Raw genomic sequence first — 20,041 nt, 5'->3', positions numbered from 1 at the left:
TCCTTCGTTCAATGATTTTAATGTCTGACCATCTGGTAATTGAATGCCTTCACTGTTGACCACCTGTCTCTTTTTCATGACTAACACTTCACACTTATCTATGCCAAATTCCATGCCTATATCTTTGTTGAAGATGCACACTTATCTATGCCAAATTTCACTATTATTATTATTATTGAGTGAGAGAGCAGTGCATGCCATCAAAGTGACACTGGGGTAAAATATACGAAGCCCAGTATACCCTTCATGACTACTCATCTGATAAGGGTACACTAGGCACATGCATCACAACCATATGTGCGTGACATGGTGCTCTCATATCAGGATAAACAACGCATGACCTTGCAGGTGGGGCCCAGTTAGAATTTTCTTCTGGTCGAGTAACCCATCACGCTCAAAAGGTCCCTGAATAAGGGTTGTTTAAGGATGTTGAACAAACCACCCATGTTTCCAAAGGTGAATTATCCAATTATTATTATTATTATTATTATTATTAATATATTTTAAAAAAGGATTGACATAACTCTTCACAAAGGTAAACAGTCAAAACGAAGAGTGCAATTTGATTGTAAGATATTTTATTGAACGATATTTCAACAGTATGTCTGTCTTTGTCAAGTTCAAAATTATTAATAATGATAATAATAATAACGATAATAATAATAAAAATAGCATTGTCAATAATAATAATGACAATAATAACAATAATTTCTTTATTGACTCACATATACCTAAATATATAATGCAAAATATATCACTTGATAAGGTTTATATATATATAAATATATATATATATATATATATATATATATATATATAGTAAAGAAACAAAATAAGTAGCACTCAACACATTTAGTTATAGCTATAAGTATTTTATAGCAGGTTGATGCAATTCCACTTTGTTTAAAGCTTTGCGTGCAGAACACATTCATATTGTCGATAAATTAAGTACCAGTTATGCACTGGGGTCGATGTAATCGACTTAATCCGTTTGTCTGTCCTTGTTTGTCCTCTCTGTGTTTAGCCCCTTGTGGGCAGTAAAGAAATAAGCATTCTGTAGGGTGTGACATTTCAACAACAACTGTTACCACATGGAGAAGTAACAGGGTTGGTGGTGTTGAGTTTTATATCAGTTTGCATGGCAAGCATCTGTGTTCATCTGTTGGATCCTGACAAGTGGTACTACTTCATGTCAGAACAGACCTGGGAACAACAGTGGCTAAGAGGTGGTTCTGCACTTTTCAAAACCCTGAAACTCTGAACTCAGGGCCTTATTATTAGAAGCAGTTTTAAGTCATGTCCAGCACACATGACATGCATAGCTGTATGGTGTAAGTATGGCAGGTGATAGAAGGCGGCGAGCTGGTAGAAACGTTAGCACGCCGGGCGAAATGCGTAGCCATATTTCATCTGCTGCTACGTTCTGAGTTCAAATTCCGCTGAGGTCGACTTTGCCTTTCATCCTTTCGGGGTCGATAAATTAAGTACCAGTTATGCACTGGGGTCGATGTAATCGACTTAATCCATTTGTCTGTCCTTGTTTGTCCCCCCTGTGTTTAGCCCCTTGTGGGTAGTAAAGAAATAGGTGATAGAAGACTAGTTATAGCATGATTTCACTATGAGTAGCAGAAATTGCATACTCAGTAATTGTGCATGGGCTGGCTAGGCTCAGGGTGCAATTTCTGGTTATCAGTGTCCAGTGGCTTAAAGTTAAGTAACAGGGAATATCTCTGGTGAGAACAATAGATTGAGGCAGTTTTCCTGTTGATGCATACTGCATTCTGTTGCAGTATATGCAGTTTTTTTGTGGAGAGTGAGTTGGCACTTACAAACTCCAAGTAAGTAAGGAGGGTCCTCTTAAGGATGCTCCATGTGATGTTGGGGAAATCATTCCCTTGGTTTCAGAGTTTCTAGATAAAGTGAGATGAAGAGGAGGAGGAGTTCTCTATCACTTTATTTGAAGTTGACCTCAATGGAATTTGAACCCAGAATGTAAAGATTCAAAAGAAATGTTGCTGAGTATTTTGTCTGATGTGCTAATGATTCTATTAGTTTACTACCAATATTAATAGCTAGCAGAACCCATGGAAATTCCACTGCCCATTTATGTTGTACAGTGTCAGCTGTAAATATCTCCCTTGTCGGTAATATTTTACAGTCATTTCCTTTGTAATCTTTTGGTTAATTTCTTGCAGCTAGACTCAAACACATACATGAACGCTCACTACAGCAGACACATGACTACTCTCACACACAGGAATACATGCTCATCATCATTATCGTTTAGCGTCCGCTTTCCATGCTGGCATGGGTTGGACGGTTCAACTGGGGTCTGGGAAGCCAGGAGGCTGCACCAGGCCCCAGTCTGATCTGGCAATGTTTCTACGGTTGGATGCCCTTCCTAACGCCAACCACTCCGTGAGTGTAGTGGGTGCTTTTTACGTGCCACCTGCACAGGTGCCAGACGAGGCTGGCAAACGGCTATGATTGGATGGTGCTTTATACGTGCCACCGGCATGGGGCCAGATGAGGCTGGCAACGGTCACAATCGGATGGTGCTTTTTACGTGCCACCGGCACGGAGGCCAATCCAGGGCGGCACTGGCAACAGCCACGTTCGGATGGTTCTCTTACGTGCCACCGGCACTGGTATCACAGCTACAATTTCCATTGATGTTGATCGATTTTGATTTTGATTTTCACTTACCTCAACAGGTCTTCACAAGTAGGGTTTAAGAAAATGTTGATTGTTATGGAAATGTGGTGGCAGAGATAGCAGTGCTGGTTGTTACAATAGTGGTGGTAACAGAGAGTGTGGCAATGATGCTGGTGTTCATAATAGGGAAAGGAGAAAGATATAAAGAGCAAGAGGAAATGTGAGAATGAGATAACTAAAGATGCAGTAATGTCACACAGCATCCCACTTCTAAGACACTTTTTCTTTCTCTCTCTCTCTCTCTCTCTTATATCTCTTACTATTTTTTTATTTCTTTACTACCCACGAGGGGACAAACAAGGACAGACAAACGGATTAAGTCGATTTCATCGACCCCCCCAGTGCGTAACTGGTTCTTAATTTATTGACCCCGAAAGGATGAAAGGCAAAGTCGACCTCGGCGGAATTTGAACTCAGAACGTAACGGCTGACGAAATACAAAATACGGCTACGCATTTCGCCTGGCGTGCTAACGTTTCTGCCATCTCTTACTATTACCAACACCAACATCATCCCTGTTGTCTCCACCACCTCACTACAATAACAACCAATACCACTGTCACCTACCACCACCATCACCAATACTATAACAACTGACTGCTTCTTACTATTTAAACTAGTGTTGCACATTAGTGTTACAGGGATGGAAACATAGATAATAATAATGATAATGATGATGATGATGAATGTGACAATTTCTGGTTTAGGCACAAGATTGATGACTTTAAGGAGTGATGGTTCGCCAATACCATTGACCTCAGTATTTGTACTTTATTTTATCAATCTCAGAAGGATGAAAGACAAAGTTGACCTCAGCAGGATTTGAACTCAGAATATAAAGTGGCAGAACAAATGGAACATGACATTTTTTTTTTAATTCTGTAATAATTCCTGCTGATCTAATGTTTTGATAATAATAATAATAATGATGATGATAATAATAATAATAATAATAATGATGAGGATGATGATGAGTTCAAGTTTTGGTACAAGGCCAGCATTTTCAGGGATTAGGGTGAGTCGATTACATTGACCCCGGTGTTCAACTGGTACTTATTTTATTGAGGCCCAAAAGGGATGAAAGGCAAAGTTGACCTCAGAAGAATTTGAACTCAGAATGTAAGGACGAAATGCCACTAAGCACTTTGTTTGCTATGCTAACAGTTGTGCCAGCTCACTACCTTAGAAATAATAATAATAATAATAATAATAATAATAATAATATAATAATAATAACAATAATAATCCTTTCTACTATAGGCACAAGGCCTGAAATTTGGTGGGAGGGGATAGTTGATTGCATCAACCCCAGTACACAACTGGTACTTATTTCATTGACCCTGAAGGGATGAAGGGCAAAGTTAACCTCAGCTACTTTTGAATTCATAATGTAAAGAGCCAGGAAAATGGCACAAAACATTTTGTCTGATGCAGTAATGATTCTGCCTGTTCACTGCCTTGATAATAACAATAACGGTAACGGAAAGCAAAACAAAAAATAACAAAAAAACACAGCAAAATCTAACAATGTATAATAAAAAATAGGAAGAGAAGTAGAAAAAATGTTTAAATTTTTTTTTTTAATTATTGATGACAATATAATATAATATAATATAATATCTAGCAAACATAAAAATTTTGTGTTTGATGTATTGGTATAGGGAGGAGGTGCTTTGAAAAAGACATTTTGTTTTGGGTTTTTTTTTTCATATATAGATATAGTAAATAGCAAAATTACAAACTGTTAGATAATAAGTAATTGTTACTGATAGATGTTTATAATTGAAGTACAAGTTATGTATTAAAATTCAACATTTAATTATATCAAATTAGAAAACTAAATAAACCTTGTAAAAATTAAATTTCAAAATCAAAAATCAAAACAACAGCAAAAAAAAAAGAAAATACATTATACTTGAAGAACTTGTTAAAAAAAAAAGGATGATTGGTTTTTAAGAGTAAAAACTAGATTTTTACAGAAAATGGGTTGATGAATATATCACGGCAATGACTAATCCAATTTTAGTGTGTGAGTAGATTAACACAACCACTTTGAAGAAATATGCAACATAGGTGTAGGAGTGGCTGTGTGATAAGTAGCTTGTTTACCAACCACATGGTTCCGGATTCAGTCCCACTGCATGGTACCTTGGGCAAGTGTCTTCTACTATAGCCTCGGGTCAACCAAAGCCTTGTGAGTGGATTTGGTAGACTGAAGTTGCTGGCCTCTGGCCTTGTGCCAAAATTTGAAATTAATATATTTCCTCTATCAGACTCTTATCACTCTCCTTCCGACCATTTCCCTTTACAATCCATGCACCCCACCGCCATTGCTCAAATTTCCATCCAGAATTAAATACTTGCCACTCTCTTTCATAATTGTTATTCACTACCATTATTCCACCCCTACTCCTCCCATTTTAACCAGTTTATCCATCTTCCCTTCTGCTGAATAGAATAATACTTAACCCTTTAGTGGCCATATGCAGCTCAGATATTCTACCCATCTAATACTCAAGCTAGCTAGATTCAGCCTCTCATACCTACCCTAATATGTCATCCTAAAAATTTTGAAGCTGTAAGATAAAGCATGGGAATAAATAAGCATTGCGTTTGACAGAGTAATCTGAATGCTAAAGCATTAAAACAGCCATATCTAGCCAAAATATTCTATCTGATTTATGGTCAAACTAGCCAGATCTAGCCTCTCACACCCACCCTACCATGTCATTCTAAAAATAAAACAACTCATCGAAATCTTGGAGCTATGAGATAATGTCTGATTAATTAAAAACAATGGGAATAAATAACCATTACATTTGACAGAGTAATAGGCGCAGGAGTGGCTGTGTGGTAAGTAGCTTGCTTACCAACCACATGGTTCCGGGTTCAGTCCCACTGCGTGGCATCTTGGGCAAGTGTCTTCTGCTATAGCCTCGGGCCGGCCAATGCCTTGTGAGTGGATTTGGTAAACGGAAACTGAAAGAAGCCTGTCGGATATATGTATATATATATATATATATATGTATGTGTGTGTATGTTTGTGTGTCTGTATTTGTCCTCTTAGCATTGCTTGACAACCGATGCTGGTGTGTTTATGTCCCTGTCACTTAGCGGTTCGGCAAAAAGAGACCGATAAAATAAGTGCTGGGCTTACAAAGAATAAGTCCTGGGGTCGAGTTGCTCGACTAAAGGCGGTGCTCCAGCATGGCCGCAGTCAAATGACTGAAACAAGTAAAAGAGAGAGAGTGCAAAAGAGTTAACCTGGTGCAGACCTACACATTTTGCTATGTGAATAAGCTATATACCTAATGAAACTTCAAAGTCACTGTCAATAAAATTATTACAGATATCAGATACACTTGTAGTTAATCCTTTAATCAGTATTTGTAGTTTTTATGTCTATAAAATCATTCACTTTCAATTGTATGTGTGTGTTAACTAGGTGAGAGCATAATTAAAAGACTGATTCTGGATAAATATACATTGAGAAAGAAATAATAATAGTTAATGACTAATATCATTTTTCATTTATCTGCCAAGTACAGGAGACAACTTCAGACCTGTTTCTGCTTGACTGAGCATCATCAGCAGAAATTTAACCTCATCATAACTTTCTGAAGTAGTCACAAACAAATTTCTCAAAGTAATCACAGAGAAGTCAGAAATATGTGTCTGTTAGTGTAAAAAGAGAGAATTGTTCTGAAATTGAATAAATAATTCTGAGATGCCATTCACTTTGGAAAATAATTGTTAAATCTGTCTGTCTATTTATTTGTCTATTTCTATGACTGCCTGTTATGTATTTGTCTCTGTCTGTCTGTCTGTCTCTCTCTTTCTCTCTCTCTCTCTCTCTCTCTGTAACCTTCTATTTGTTAGATTTATCTATCCATCTATCTATCTATCCATCCATCCATCTATCTATCTATCTATCTATCTATCTATCTATCTATCTATCTATCTATCTATCTATTCATCTATCTATCTATCTGTCTATCTATCCATCTATCTATCCATCTATCTATCTATCTATCTTTCCATCTATCTATCTATCTCTCCATCTATCTATCTATCTATCTATCTATCTATCTATTCATCTATCTATCTATCTGTCTATCTATCCATCTATCTATCCATCTATCTATCTATCTATCTTTCCATCTATCTATCTATCTCTCCATCTATCTATCTATCTATCTATCTATCTATCTATCTATCTATCTACCTACCTATCCATCTCTCCATCTGTTTATCTCTTTGTATATCTGACTATACAGGCATATACATGCATTTATGTATATGTAAAGCATTCGTCAGTAGTTTAGTTGTTGCTTAGCCCCTGGTTAGTTCTGACTGTATTGAGCTACCATCAAAGATGTTCCGAGTATGACTATAAATGGTTATTTTCAACCATTGAGTATCAAGAACTACATTTTCTGTCTAAAATATACTTATGTATGTCATTCATTCTTACATTTGTTTTATCATTTTTGCCACTTTATTTCTGTTGAAATACTCTGATATTGTCCGACTTAATTTTTAAAATAGTGAAAAATTTAGTACTTTTTACTCTTTTACTTGTTTCAGTCTTTTGACTGCGGCCATGCTGGAGCACCGCCTTTAGTCAAGCAACTCGACCCCGGGACTTATTCTTTGTAAGCCTAGTACTTACTCTATCAGTCTCTTTTGCCGAACCGCTAAGTGACGGGGACATAAACATACCAGCATCGGTTGTCAAGCACTGCTAGGGGGACAAACACAGACACACAAACACACACGCACACACACATATATATACATATATACGATGGGCTTCTTTCAGTTTCCATCTACCAAATCCACTCACAAGGCTTTGGTCAGCCCGAGGCTATAGTAGAAGACACTTGTCCAAGGTGCCACGCAGTGGGACTGAACCAGAACCATGTGGTTGGTAAGCAAGCTACTTACCACACAGCCACTCCTGTGCCTATAACTTTGACATTATTTTACTGGTGCTTGGAACAAATTAACATAAAATTTTGAGAGAAGATTTTAATTTAGATCATTTTAATATAGGAAGTTTAACTCCTTTGTTACCATATTTCTGTTTAGAGACTCTGTGTTTCTTTCAATTAATTTTAAATGTAACAAAGAATTTAGTAAAATAACTTAGTTATCATTCAGCTAGTGTTAGGAACATTAATTGTGACTAAGGTTTGGTATGGTAGAAGATTTTAATTCAGAACTTCTGAAAACAAGACATTTGTACTACAGAGCCACAGGTGGTTTCAGGTAGGTTGGTATCAAAATGGTTAAGACAGGAAGAACTAGCAGTGGCTTAAGGTGTCTTCATACTTATGTATCATTCATTTTTACATCTGTTTTGTTACCATATTTCTGTTGAGATACTCTGTGTCTCTTTCAATTAATTTTAAATGTAACAAAGAATTTAGTAAAATAACTTAGTTTGTGACTAAGGTTTGGTAGAAGATTTTAATTCAGAACTTTTGAAAACAAGACATTAGTACTACAGAGCCAGAGCTGGTTTCAGCTGGGTTGGTATCAAAATGGTTAAGATGGGAAGAACTAGCAGAGGCTTAAGGTGTCTTCATACTTATGTATTATTAATTTTTACATCTGTTTTACATCTGTCTTACATCTGTTTTGTTACCATATTTCTGATGAAATGTACCGCCTTTATTTCACTTAGTTTTCAAAATAATGAAAAACTTAGTAAAATAATTTTGACAATATTTTGCTGATATTTGGAACAAATTAACATAAAATTTTGAAGGAAGATTTTAATTTAGATTACTTCAAGATAAGAAGAATTACTGGTGGTCTGCAGTGTCTTGGAGCTTATATATCACACATTCTTACATTCATTTGTACTAACATTTTTGTTACTACATTTCTGTTGAAAGACATTGCCTTTGTTTCACTTCACTTTTAAAATAAAGAAAAATCTATCAAATTAGCTTTACTCTTTACTCTCTCTTTACTATTTTACTTGTTTCAGTCATTTGACTGTGGCCATGCTGGAGCACCGCCTTTAATTGAGCAAACTCGACCCTGGGGCTTATTCTTTTGTAAGCCCAGTACTTATTCTATCGGTCTCTTTTTGCCGAACCGCTAAGTGACGGGGACATAAACACACCAGCATCGCTTGTCAAGCAATGCTAGGGGGACAAACACAAACACACAAACATATACACACACACATACATATATATATATGAAAAATGTGACCACGTGTGTACCATTAGCGATTTTTTTTTCCTCTGTCTTCCCTTCCTTGGATCTTTCCTTTTCCTATGTTTCTGACGAAGAGCTTGACTCGAAACGCTAAATTCTCCTTCTTTCTTTCCTTTCCTGAGTGTCCAATAACACTATACTTGTTCCACGTCCTCACGTTGTTGTGTTTTCTCTTTGTGTTTTCATGTTTGGATTAACTATATATATGTACATACATACATAAATATATATATATGTGTATATATATATATATTATATATATATATATACACACACACACACACCACATATATATGACAGGCTTCTTTCAGTTTCCATCTACCAAATCCCCTCACAAGGCTTTGGTCAGCCCAAAGCTATAGTAGAAGACACTTGCCCAAGGTGCCACACAGTGGGACTGAACCCAGAACCCTGTGGTTGGTAAGCAAGCTACTTACCACACAGCCACTCCTACACCTATTTTTCTGGTATTTGAAACAAATTAATATGAAATTTTGACGGTAGATCTTAATTTAGATTACTTTAAGATTGAAAGTTTAAGACAAGAACTACCGTTTGTCTAATGTGTCATTACTTATATATCAATCATTCTCACATCTATTTCAACACTCTGGTTATCATATATCTGTTGAAATGCACTGATTTTGTTCCACTTAACTTTCAAAATAATGAAAAATTTAGTAAAATAACTGTCGTTTAGCTGGGTACCTGGAGCAAATTAACGTAAAATTTTGATGGCAGATTTTTAATTCCAATCACTTTAAAATAGGATGTTTGCATCGCAGATCTTCTGATGGTCTAAGATGGCTTGATATCAAGAGTGTTTAGTTGTTTTGCACTATCTGGATCTTTTACCTGATTCTCAAGGCAAGGATCACTTGTTGTGCACTTATTTTAAATATGGAGTAGTAGTAGTAGTGGCGGTGGTGGTGGTAGTAGTAGTGGTAGTGGTGGTGGTAGTAGTAGTAGTAGTAGTAGTAGTAGTAGTAGTAGTAGTAGTTGTAGTAGTAGTTGAAGTAGTTGTAGTGGTAGTAGTAGTAGTTGAAGTAGTTGTTGTAGTAGTAGTAGTAGTAGTAGTAGTTGAAGTAGTAGTAGTAGTATGGGGGCATGCACTGTAACAGCGCGTTGCTGCTTCAATTTGTTAGGGAATTCCTACTACTGCCAGCTGATGATGCCTTTGCATCACTCAGGCGACAACCCTCTAACCCATGGGTCTGTTTGGGTAGTTATTGCTAGTAAGGGTTTTTTACAAGATCAGAGCACAAATTCTCCTCAACCTATAGTAGAAGGCAGCGAGCTGGCAGAACCATAGTGAGTTTGATTCTTGGACTGGGCTGTGTGTTGTGTTCTTGAGCAAGACACTTTATTTTACATAAAAAACACCATCCAAGCGTGGCCGTTCGCCAGCCTCGTCTGGCACCTGTGTCGGTGGCACATAAAAAACACCATCCGAGCGTGGCCGTCTGCCAGCCTCGTCTGGCACCTGTGTCGGTGGCACATAAAATCACCCACTACACTCTCGGAGTGGTTGGCGTTAGGAAGGGCATCCAGCTGTAGAAACACTGCCAGATCTGACTGGCTTGGTGCAGCCTTCGGGCTCCCCAGATCCCAGTTGAACCATCCAACCCATGCTAGCATGGAAAGCGGATGTTAAACGATGATGATGATGATAATGTTCCGGTTTGCTCAGTTGTAGAAATGAGTTGCGACACCACTGGTGCCAAGCTGTATCAGCCTTTGCCTTTTACTTGGATAACACTAGTGGCATGTAGAGGGGAGGCCGGTATGCATGGGTGACTGCTGGTCTTCTATAAACAATTTTGTCCAGATTTGTGCTTCAGATGGGAACTTTCTAGGTGCAATCCCATGGTCGTTCGTGACTGAAGGCCTTTACTCTTTACTCTTACAGTGCATCTAAGACCACATTATCTAACATCTTTATTTTTAAGATTTTAGAGATAGTGTGTAGTTTGAGAAAAATTTGGCTGCTATTTCTGCCAATTTGCTCTACCATATCAAATGCTCCCTCTTGAATGAAATAATTCATTTCTATAAATGATAAATGTACCAACAAAGCGAGTACTAGAGAAATAAATATTTCTTGATAGAAGATGAGAGCGAAAAACCAGAGAGACAGTAACGAAAAGACACAATAAATTGATAAATTTCTAACAAATTTTAACTGGAGTCTATTTTTGAAGGTTTATTTATACAGAAACTTTAAGTAACTTTAGTAAAATGAAGCCAAGCCTCTTCCCCACTGCCGCTGCTGTCAATAGTGAAGGAAATGTAGATAAAATGAAGTAGTCGTCATAATGTATGACACCAGTCTGTAGAATTGATGTATTTGGTTAGAAGAAGGTTTGACTTTTTCTAAACATAGAGCCATTATGTAAGTTAATATAAATAACTGATTGATAAATTATATTGACTGTAGTATTTGGAATCTTAGTGTCTGTGTATATATATATATATGTATATATATATATGTATATATATATATATGTGTGTGTATATGTATATGTGTGTCTGTATCTGTATGTGCTCAGCTTTATGTGTGCGTTTTTTTATCAGATGCAAGTACGTGTCCAAATGGTTAAAAAGCTTCACTTCATCATGATGTTCCTGTTTCAATCCCATATTAAGGCATCATGGGTGAGTATCTTTCTCCGAAAGGTATGGGGTTGAGGATTGAGTAACACGAGACAAAGAGTGAGGGATAGCAATGAAGATTAATAATGACAAGGGAAAGTGAGAGAGAGAGAGAGTGATGGATGTTAATACTGAGTGATAAGGTAGTATTAATCAATATTTTGTGTAATTTTCATTTTTTTAAACTTATTCCTCATTTTTTTTTAAAATTTATTTTTGTGTTATTTTACATTTTCCAGCATTTCTCAGAAGATGGTGAGAATGATCAAGATGAAATCCTGTTTGGATGCCTTCCGCTATTTGTCATCAGTAGCAACACTCAGGTCTTATGAACATGTGAATACAAAACGGTAAGAAGAACTTTTTCTTTGGTACTTTTTTCTTTTTGTTTTTCACTAACAGAAAATCCTAAACCAATTACCTTTTGTATATTGAACCATGCAAAATGTTAAACAAAAGATGATCAGTGCTTCAGCTGTGGCTACTTGTTTGCTTTTTTCAAACGAGCACAAAATAGCTGTGTTAAGAACCCCACATCCCAACCAAGGGGGCTCCAAGTTTGATCTTATTGTGTGGCACCTTGAGAAACTGTTTTCTATTATAATCTTAAATTGACCAATTTCTTATGAATTACATTTCATAGATGAAAACTGTGCAGATGTCCATCGTGTGTATGTATGTATATATATATTTATATTTATGTAGTGGGAGAATTCACAAAAAAACAAAAGACGAAGACAGATGGTGTAGACAACAAACAGATGTATTAGTTTAATGCACACAAAGTGGAAAAGTCCTTAACGTTTCGAGCGTATGCTCTTCCACAGAAAGGAACACAGAAAGAAACAAGGAGAGAAAATAAAGAATGTGTAGTGGCTAGCGATCTATCATGGCAAATCATATATATATATATATATATATATATATAGTTCATATTTGGTTTGCAAGGTTCAATAGTATATATATATATATATAACGGGAAGGTTTACGAAAATAAACAAAAGACAAAGGCAGGTGGAGTACAAACAAACAAATGTATTAGTATGGTGCTCAGGAATAGAAATAGAACAAGTCTTTTACATTTCGAGCCTATGCTCTTCGACAGAAAGATACACAGAAAAGAAACAAGGAGAGAAAAAAATGTGTGTAGGAGCTAATGATCTATCATATCATATACACACACACACACAGATATATATATATATATATATATATATATATATATGAGGGTGCATGGCTTAGTGGTTAGGGGTGTTGCACTCATGGCTTAGCGATCGTGATTTCAGTTCCTAGGCCATGTGGTGGGTTATGTTCTTGAGCAAAATACTATCTCACATTGCTCTGCAATCACTTCAACCCTCGACATGTGATACACCATTGCACCTGTTCAGACAACATCAGTTTGATGGCGAGAGTGAGATAATGTGCAGCACAGGCATTCAATCTCTATAAACAAATCATTTTTGCAGGTCGTTCACCAAATGCTGAACACTCATACTCTTTACTCTCTCTTTTACGCTTTTACTTGTTTCAGTCATTTGACTGCGGCCATGCTGTAGCACTGCCTTTAATCGAGCAACTCGACCCCGGGACTTATTCTTTTGTAAGCCCTGTACTTATTTTATCGGTCTCTTTTGCCGAACTGCTAAGTAACGGGGACATAAACACACCAGCATCGGTTGTCAAACAATGCTAGGGGGACAAACACAGACACACAAACACACACGCATATATATATATATATATACATATATACGACGGACTTCTTTCAGTTTCCGTCTACCAAATCCACTCACAAGGCTTTGGTTGGCCCAAGGCTATAGTAGAAGACACTTGCCCAAGATGCCATGCATTGGGACTGAACCCAGAATCATGTGGTTGGTAAACAAGCTACTTACCACACAGCCACTCCTGCGCCTATGTCATCTTCAGCCGGAAAGTGCATCATATGCACATGCACGCATGCACATACACATGTGTGCACACACACACACACACACACACACACACAAAATGATGATGAAGAAACTAAAAAAGGGGAGCCCATTTCTGAAAACTGACAATTATTTGTATCAGGCATTCAGCTGTAAAAATCATACCAAAAATGGAATGTACTGGTGAGACATCCCTGAATTGTCCAAGAGAGTAGTAGCTCTAAGTACGAATTGATTTAGAACTTCACAATCTACCCAACCCATGGCAGCATCATAGGTGGATGCAAAATGACAATGATAATGATGAATAGATGTTAACTGGTATAGTTGTATGAATTAGCACAGGCAATGTCTGTGTGATAAGAAATTTGTTTCCCAGCCACTTGGTTTTGAATTCAGTCCCAATTCGTGGCACCTTGGGTAAGTGTCTTCTACTATATATTTCTTTACTACCCACAAGGGGCTAAACACAGAGGGGGACAAACAAGGACAGACAAACGGATTAAGTCGATTACATCGACCCCAGTGCGTAACTGGTACTTAATTTATCGACCCCGAAAGGATGAAAGGCAAAGTCGACCTCGGCGGAATTTGAACTCGGAACGTAACGGCAGACGAAATACGGCTACGCATTTCGCCCGGCATGCTAATGCTTCTGCCAGCTCGCTGCCTTCTACTATAGCCTTAGGCCAACTGAAACCTTGCGAGTGGACTTGGTAGGTGAAAACTGAAAGAAGCCTGTTGTGTGTGTGTGTCTTTGTGACTATGTTTGTCCCCCACCACTGCTTTACAACCTGTATTGATGTGTTTACATCCTCATAACTTAGCAGTTTGGCAAAAGAGACTGATAGAATAAGTACCAGGCTTTTTTTTTTTCGAAAATATCTAAGTACTGGGGTTGAATCATTCAGCTAAAATTCTTCAAGGTGGTGCTCCAGCATGGCCACAGTCTAATCACTGAAATAAGTCAAAGGCTGAAAGATAACAGTTCCTTCTTTCTTGTAAGTTTGCCAGTGTTTATTAAATGTTGGCTTATTAATTGTCGAAATAGCTGTTTTGACAACTGGTTTCCCTTCACTGAACCATAACAACAGGAGAACCAGTCAACAAGAGGTAACTGGAATGATTCATCTATTCACCCTTCTCTGTTTTTTTTTTTAATAACTGGCCTGAAATCACACTTGTTAAATTGTTCATATTTCAGTCAAAATCTCAATTAAAATCTCATTATCACATAAGTAATATCATGAAATTCTACTTTGAGAATATCTAGAAAATATACCAGAATAACACGCAAGAGAGAGTCTCTGTGTGATTGCCCTGCATGCTAGCAATAGCAACCAAATCTCTCTCAAATAATGCATCCACCGTCTTAGAAAAAAGATACACTGAATAATGTGATCCTGGGTTCTCGGTGCATAGGAAAAAGACAGGATGGTCATATCTAGAATATCCTTGATCATAGCATCAGTTGTTAGTTGTCGGAGCACTGCATCCTTCAAAACTTCCATGCTTCCTGAGATTCGCCAACACAACACTACACCTGGTTTTCTCTCCTCCATACACATGCAAGCATGTATCTGACTCATACACTGTTCACTTCCCACACATTTGTACATTACTGCATATGCTTTATATGCACTTTTGACAAGTTGTGGTGCACCTGAGCACTGTATACAATAATTTCATTATTATTATTATTATTATTATTATTATTATTATTATTATAGGTCAGCTTGGTTAGGGCTGACCAGAAACTAAATAACAACAACAACCAATATATGAAAAAATTACAGATATTTCTGTAAAACTTTTTCAAAGACTTCTTAGAGAAGACTTTGGAAATTAATATATTTGAAGATTAATTAATGTAGTGAAAATTAATCGAAACACTTAGGCAGCCTACTCATTAGAAATATAATTAAGAAAAGGTTAATAAAGCTTGCAAAAATTGAATAAGTTTGCATGTGATACAGAGAAGCAGTTGCTTATGATTCTGTAGTTGTTCTTTTTTTTGTTTTTTTTTTTCTTCATTTAGTCTCAAACATAAGAATTTACCTTATCACTTCTTCCAGTGCACAAACTTATCAAGTTTGTGTCCCATAAAGAGTCATGTCTTCTAATGTTTCAATGGAGCCTTTCTTTTCATTTCTTCTCCAAGAAAGATAACGATTCTGTCCACAACAATGTTAAAATTTACATCTTACGTTTTTTGCAGCATACAAGCTTATTTAGTTTTTAGTACAAATTTTATTCACATATTTTTGCTGACAAAGGCTATCAATTGTTTCCATGAACATAATGTCTTTCTGAACTAGCTATAGCCATGGTGTGTCTGTGTGGTAAGAAGTATGCTTCCTAACCACATGGTCGTGTGTTCAGTCCCACTGAGTGGCACCTTGGGCAAATGTCTTCTACTACAGCCTCAGGCCAATTAAATCCTTATGAGTGGATTTGGCAGGCAGAAACTGAAAAAAGCTTGTTGTATATATATGATTCTGATGATGAAGGCACATTGCTCAGTGGTTAGAGTGTCGGGCTCACAATCATGAGGCAGTGAGTTCAATTCCTGGACCAGGCTGTGATTTTGAGTAAGACACTTTAATTCATGTTGCTCCAGTTCTCTCAGCTGCAGAAATGAGTTGCGATGTCACAGGTGCCAAGCTGTATCGGCCTTTACCTTTCTTTTGGATAACATCTGTGGTATGGAAAAGGGTGGCTGGTGTGCATGGCTGTGTTTTTGAGTAAGACACTTTATTTCATGTTGCTCCAGTTCACTCAGCTGCAGAAATGAGTTGCGACGTCACAGGTGCCAAGCTGTATTGGCCTTTGCCTTTCTTTTAGATAACATCTGTGGTATGGAAAAGGGTGGCTGGTGTGCATGGCTGACTGTTGGCCTTCCATGAATAACCTTGCCCAGACTTGTGCCTCAAAGGGGAACTTTCTAGATGCAATACCATGGTCAGTCATGACTGAAGGGGGTCTTTACCCTTACTAGTGATGATGATAATGATATATATATATATATATATATATATACATATATGTTTGTCCCCCACCACCACTTGGCAACCAGGGAAATCGTAGTTGTGGTCAATGCTGGTGACCTGTAACTGGTACCCCATGCCAGTGGCACATAAAAAGGGCCCTTTGAACATTGGACCTCACAGACGCAATGATAAGTGACCGAATCCTTTGGTGATATGCCATGCTTGAGAAGGCAACTGAAATCATAATTGTGGCACATAAAGAGCACCCATTACACTCTTGGAGTGGTTGGCATTAGGAAGGGCATCCAGCTATAGAAAACATGTCAAATCAGACTGAAATCTGGTGCAGCCCTCTGGCTTTCCAGTTCCAATCAAACCATCTAACCCATGCCAGCATGAAAAGCGGACGTTAAATGATGATGATGAACCTTTTCTCTGAAATTGACTCTGTAGTCTAGTATCAGTCTCTAATAACTGTTTCCCTTCACTGATATTCATAATTCCCTTGGAAATATCATAAATCCATGCTTGTCACTAAGGGTGGGGTGCACTGGACAGCACTGCCCGCTCACCATTCAATGGTGCACCCTCAGATTTAGAAAACACAGTTTCCAAAAATCTTCCTGCAATACGTTTCCTGAAGTCGGGGTCACTATTGAATGGTGCACCCTCAGATTTGGAAAATATAGTTTACAAAAATCTCCCTGCAATACAAATTTCTGCCCATCCAGAATATTCTTAAGCACCCCCCAGTCACCAAAATCTGGTAACTGGCTTGCATAAATCTCACGTTTTTCCATGTCCTATTTTTTCTACAAAGACTTTCTTCAGCAGAATTCTCAGTCACCAAACTTGAGGATAAAGTCCAGTTTCCTTTCTGCTTTGTCTCCCAAATTCTTCTTGTTCTCCATTCTGGGTGTACTGATTTTGCTGTTTTTTCCCCCAGTTTTAACGATGTGTGAAATTGACTTCAAGTATTTGGAAAAAATCCAGTTATTGTTGAAAGTTTGATCTAAACAACCATAGAAAGATTGATAGCTTCTACTCTGCCAAAATCCTGTTATTACACTTAATATATCGATTGTAAATTATATCATTTTCTGAGAAAAATTTTTTTTTTTCTCTCTGCAATTATTGATTTATTTGTGTTCTTTTTTTCTTGTTTATTTTCTTTTTTGGTTTTCCTTTCATCTGTCTCTTAATCTCATCTTCTTTTGTCCTTCAATAGACTTCCCCTCCCTCTACTTTGTCTCCATTTCCATACAACACTAACATTTTGATTTAAATTTCATTGAATTTTTTCTTTGCTCTCTCTCCCTTTCTCTCTCTCTCTCTCTCTCACCACCACCAGCTTACCTCCTCCCTCTCCCCCTGTAGTCTGCAGGTTTCTCCGAGAAATAAGAATACAGATTATTTCCCTTGTATTGCACCAGTCTTCTGCATAGTTTATAGATTTGTTGCATGTTTATAAATGTCTAGACTACTTTTTTCCTGTCTTCCTCTTTTGATAACACTGACCATAACTGCTACACCACATTAATGTATCTCCTGTTATTTTATTGGTAAATGATTCTTTTTTTTTTTTAGCATTGAATGCTATAGCACTTGTACACACATGCAAAATACATACATATGTACTTTATACATATATCAAATTCATACAACATATACACAAAAGGCCACAGGCATGGTTGTGTGCTGAAGAAGTTTTCCTTTGCCACCAGTGATTCTAGGTTCAGTTCCCTCCCCAGCACATTGGGCAAGCATCTTCTACCATAGTCTTGTGAGTGGAATTTTGAAACTGGACTCTTCCAGCATATATATATTTAATCAGCTGCATGGTACAGAAGCTATATTTTGTTTGTCTGTGCTTCATGTCTCTTCCTTTGCAGAGCCTCTCTGAAACACATCGGAATAGCCAAAGAAAACTCTTTGCTGATCGTTTAACCATATGAGACAAACTCTTGAAGTACCCTGTTCTTTCATTCAAAAATGACAACCAACACCACCTATCATCAGAAATGATGATCTACATCATCTATCATCAAAAATGACGATCCACATCATCTATTATCAAAAATGACAATTTACATCACCTATCATCAATGGAGAAGTTCTTAAGCGGATCAGGCTGAAAATGTTGCTAGAAGCTAGGATCACCAAGCATAGATTGGCATATTTCGGTCATATTATGCAGAGAAAATCCCTGGAGAAGGACATCATGCTCGGAATGGTCAGTGACAAGAGAGGAAGAGGCCAACCAAGAACCCGCTGGCTTGAGACCATCAAGAGTGATACCGGAGTGGACATAGCCAATCTGAAAGAAGCGGCCCAGGATAGAACTGATTGGAGGACACTGATCCAATGAGTGACCGAGAGTCGACTTCGACTGAGCGCATAGATAGATAGATCATCAAAAATGATCTTCATCACCTATTAGAACGGTTCTGATGCCCTTATTTTAATGTCAGCAATGATGGTGTAGTCCACTGCTTTTGCTTCATTTTTGTTTTCACATTGCATCTGTACATTTACATTTCAGCAAGTTTTTATTAGTATTTAAGTGATCAAACAATTCTTGACCCACTATAATTCGATTCTCTATTTTGTTCATATGCTACTAGACACAATGCAAATTTTGCAGCAACATGTTACATCTTTAGTTTTCTTTTAAAATCATGTGGTGAAAACATTTGCATTTGCTTACTTCTTCAGAAATTTCATCAATAGTCAGGCAATGGTTTTTATAGATCAATAGATCACAGCATTCACTTTCACAAAGTGATTATCGTTGTCCATTGTCATGGAACATCATCAAGATTTTGTATCATTGTTGGTGAATGTTTTTCTTCATTTAAAAAGTTAATACCATTTGTGACATTGCATACAGCTCAGTCCCCCTCAAAAGCTTGGTGCAACATTAGACAAAGATTTGCACAAGTTTTTCTCTGATTTGAAACAGAATTCACACAAACTTGTTACTCTTCCAAATCCTTCACTATTCAACATACAATAAACCACCAAGTGCTGTAGACATACATTCACCCTAATTCATGCATCAAAGACTAATTGATATGGCTGACATAACTGTGTGGTTTACCTTGTATGGGTGACTTTGACTAAAAGGCAGAGTCTTTGTTAGCCCTCTGTTTTTTTTCAAAGTTCAATTTCTTTTTGGACAGATTTCATATACTCTTTACTCTCTTACTCTTTTACTTGTTTCAGTCATTTGACTGTGGCCATGCTGGAGCACCGCCTTTAGTCGATCAAATCGACCCCAGGACTTATTCTTTGTAAGCCTAGTACTTATTTTATCGGTCTCTTTTTGCCGAACCGCTAAGTTACGGGGACGTATACACACCAGCATCGGTTGTCAAGCGATGTTGGGGGGACAAACACAGACACACACACAAACACACACATACACATATATATATATACATATATATGATGGTCTTCTTTCAGTTTCCGTCTACCAAATCCACTCACAAGGCTTTGGTCGGCCCGAAGCTATAG

At 37.4% G+C, this 20,041-nt stretch overlaps 1 protein-coding gene across 1 annotated transcript in view; it reads left to right on the top strand.

Annotated features, from left to right (window-relative positions):
- Nucleotides 1–20,041, top strand: part of LOC115223849 (oxygen-dependent coproporphyrinogen-III oxidase) — a 484,483-nt gene that overhangs the window by 271,569 nt on the left and 192,873 nt on the right. The window contains exon 4 of the mRNA XM_036513000.1: nucleotides 11,841–11,951. Coding sequence (XP_036368893.1) covers nucleotides 11,854–11,951 — 98 coding nt within the window. The 5' untranslated portion in view covers nucleotides 11,841–11,853. The remainder of the gene's footprint in view (nucleotides 1–11,840; nucleotides 11,952–20,041) is intronic.

This window comes from Octopus sinensis, linkage group LG24 (genome assembly GCF_006345805.1).
Source record: "Octopus sinensis linkage group LG24, ASM634580v1, whole genome shotgun sequence".
NCBI classification, from domain to species: Eukaryota; Metazoa; Mollusca; class Cephalopoda; order Octopoda; family Octopodidae; genus Octopus; species Octopus sinensis.
This window is presented reverse-complemented; position numbering and strand designations above follow the sequence as displayed.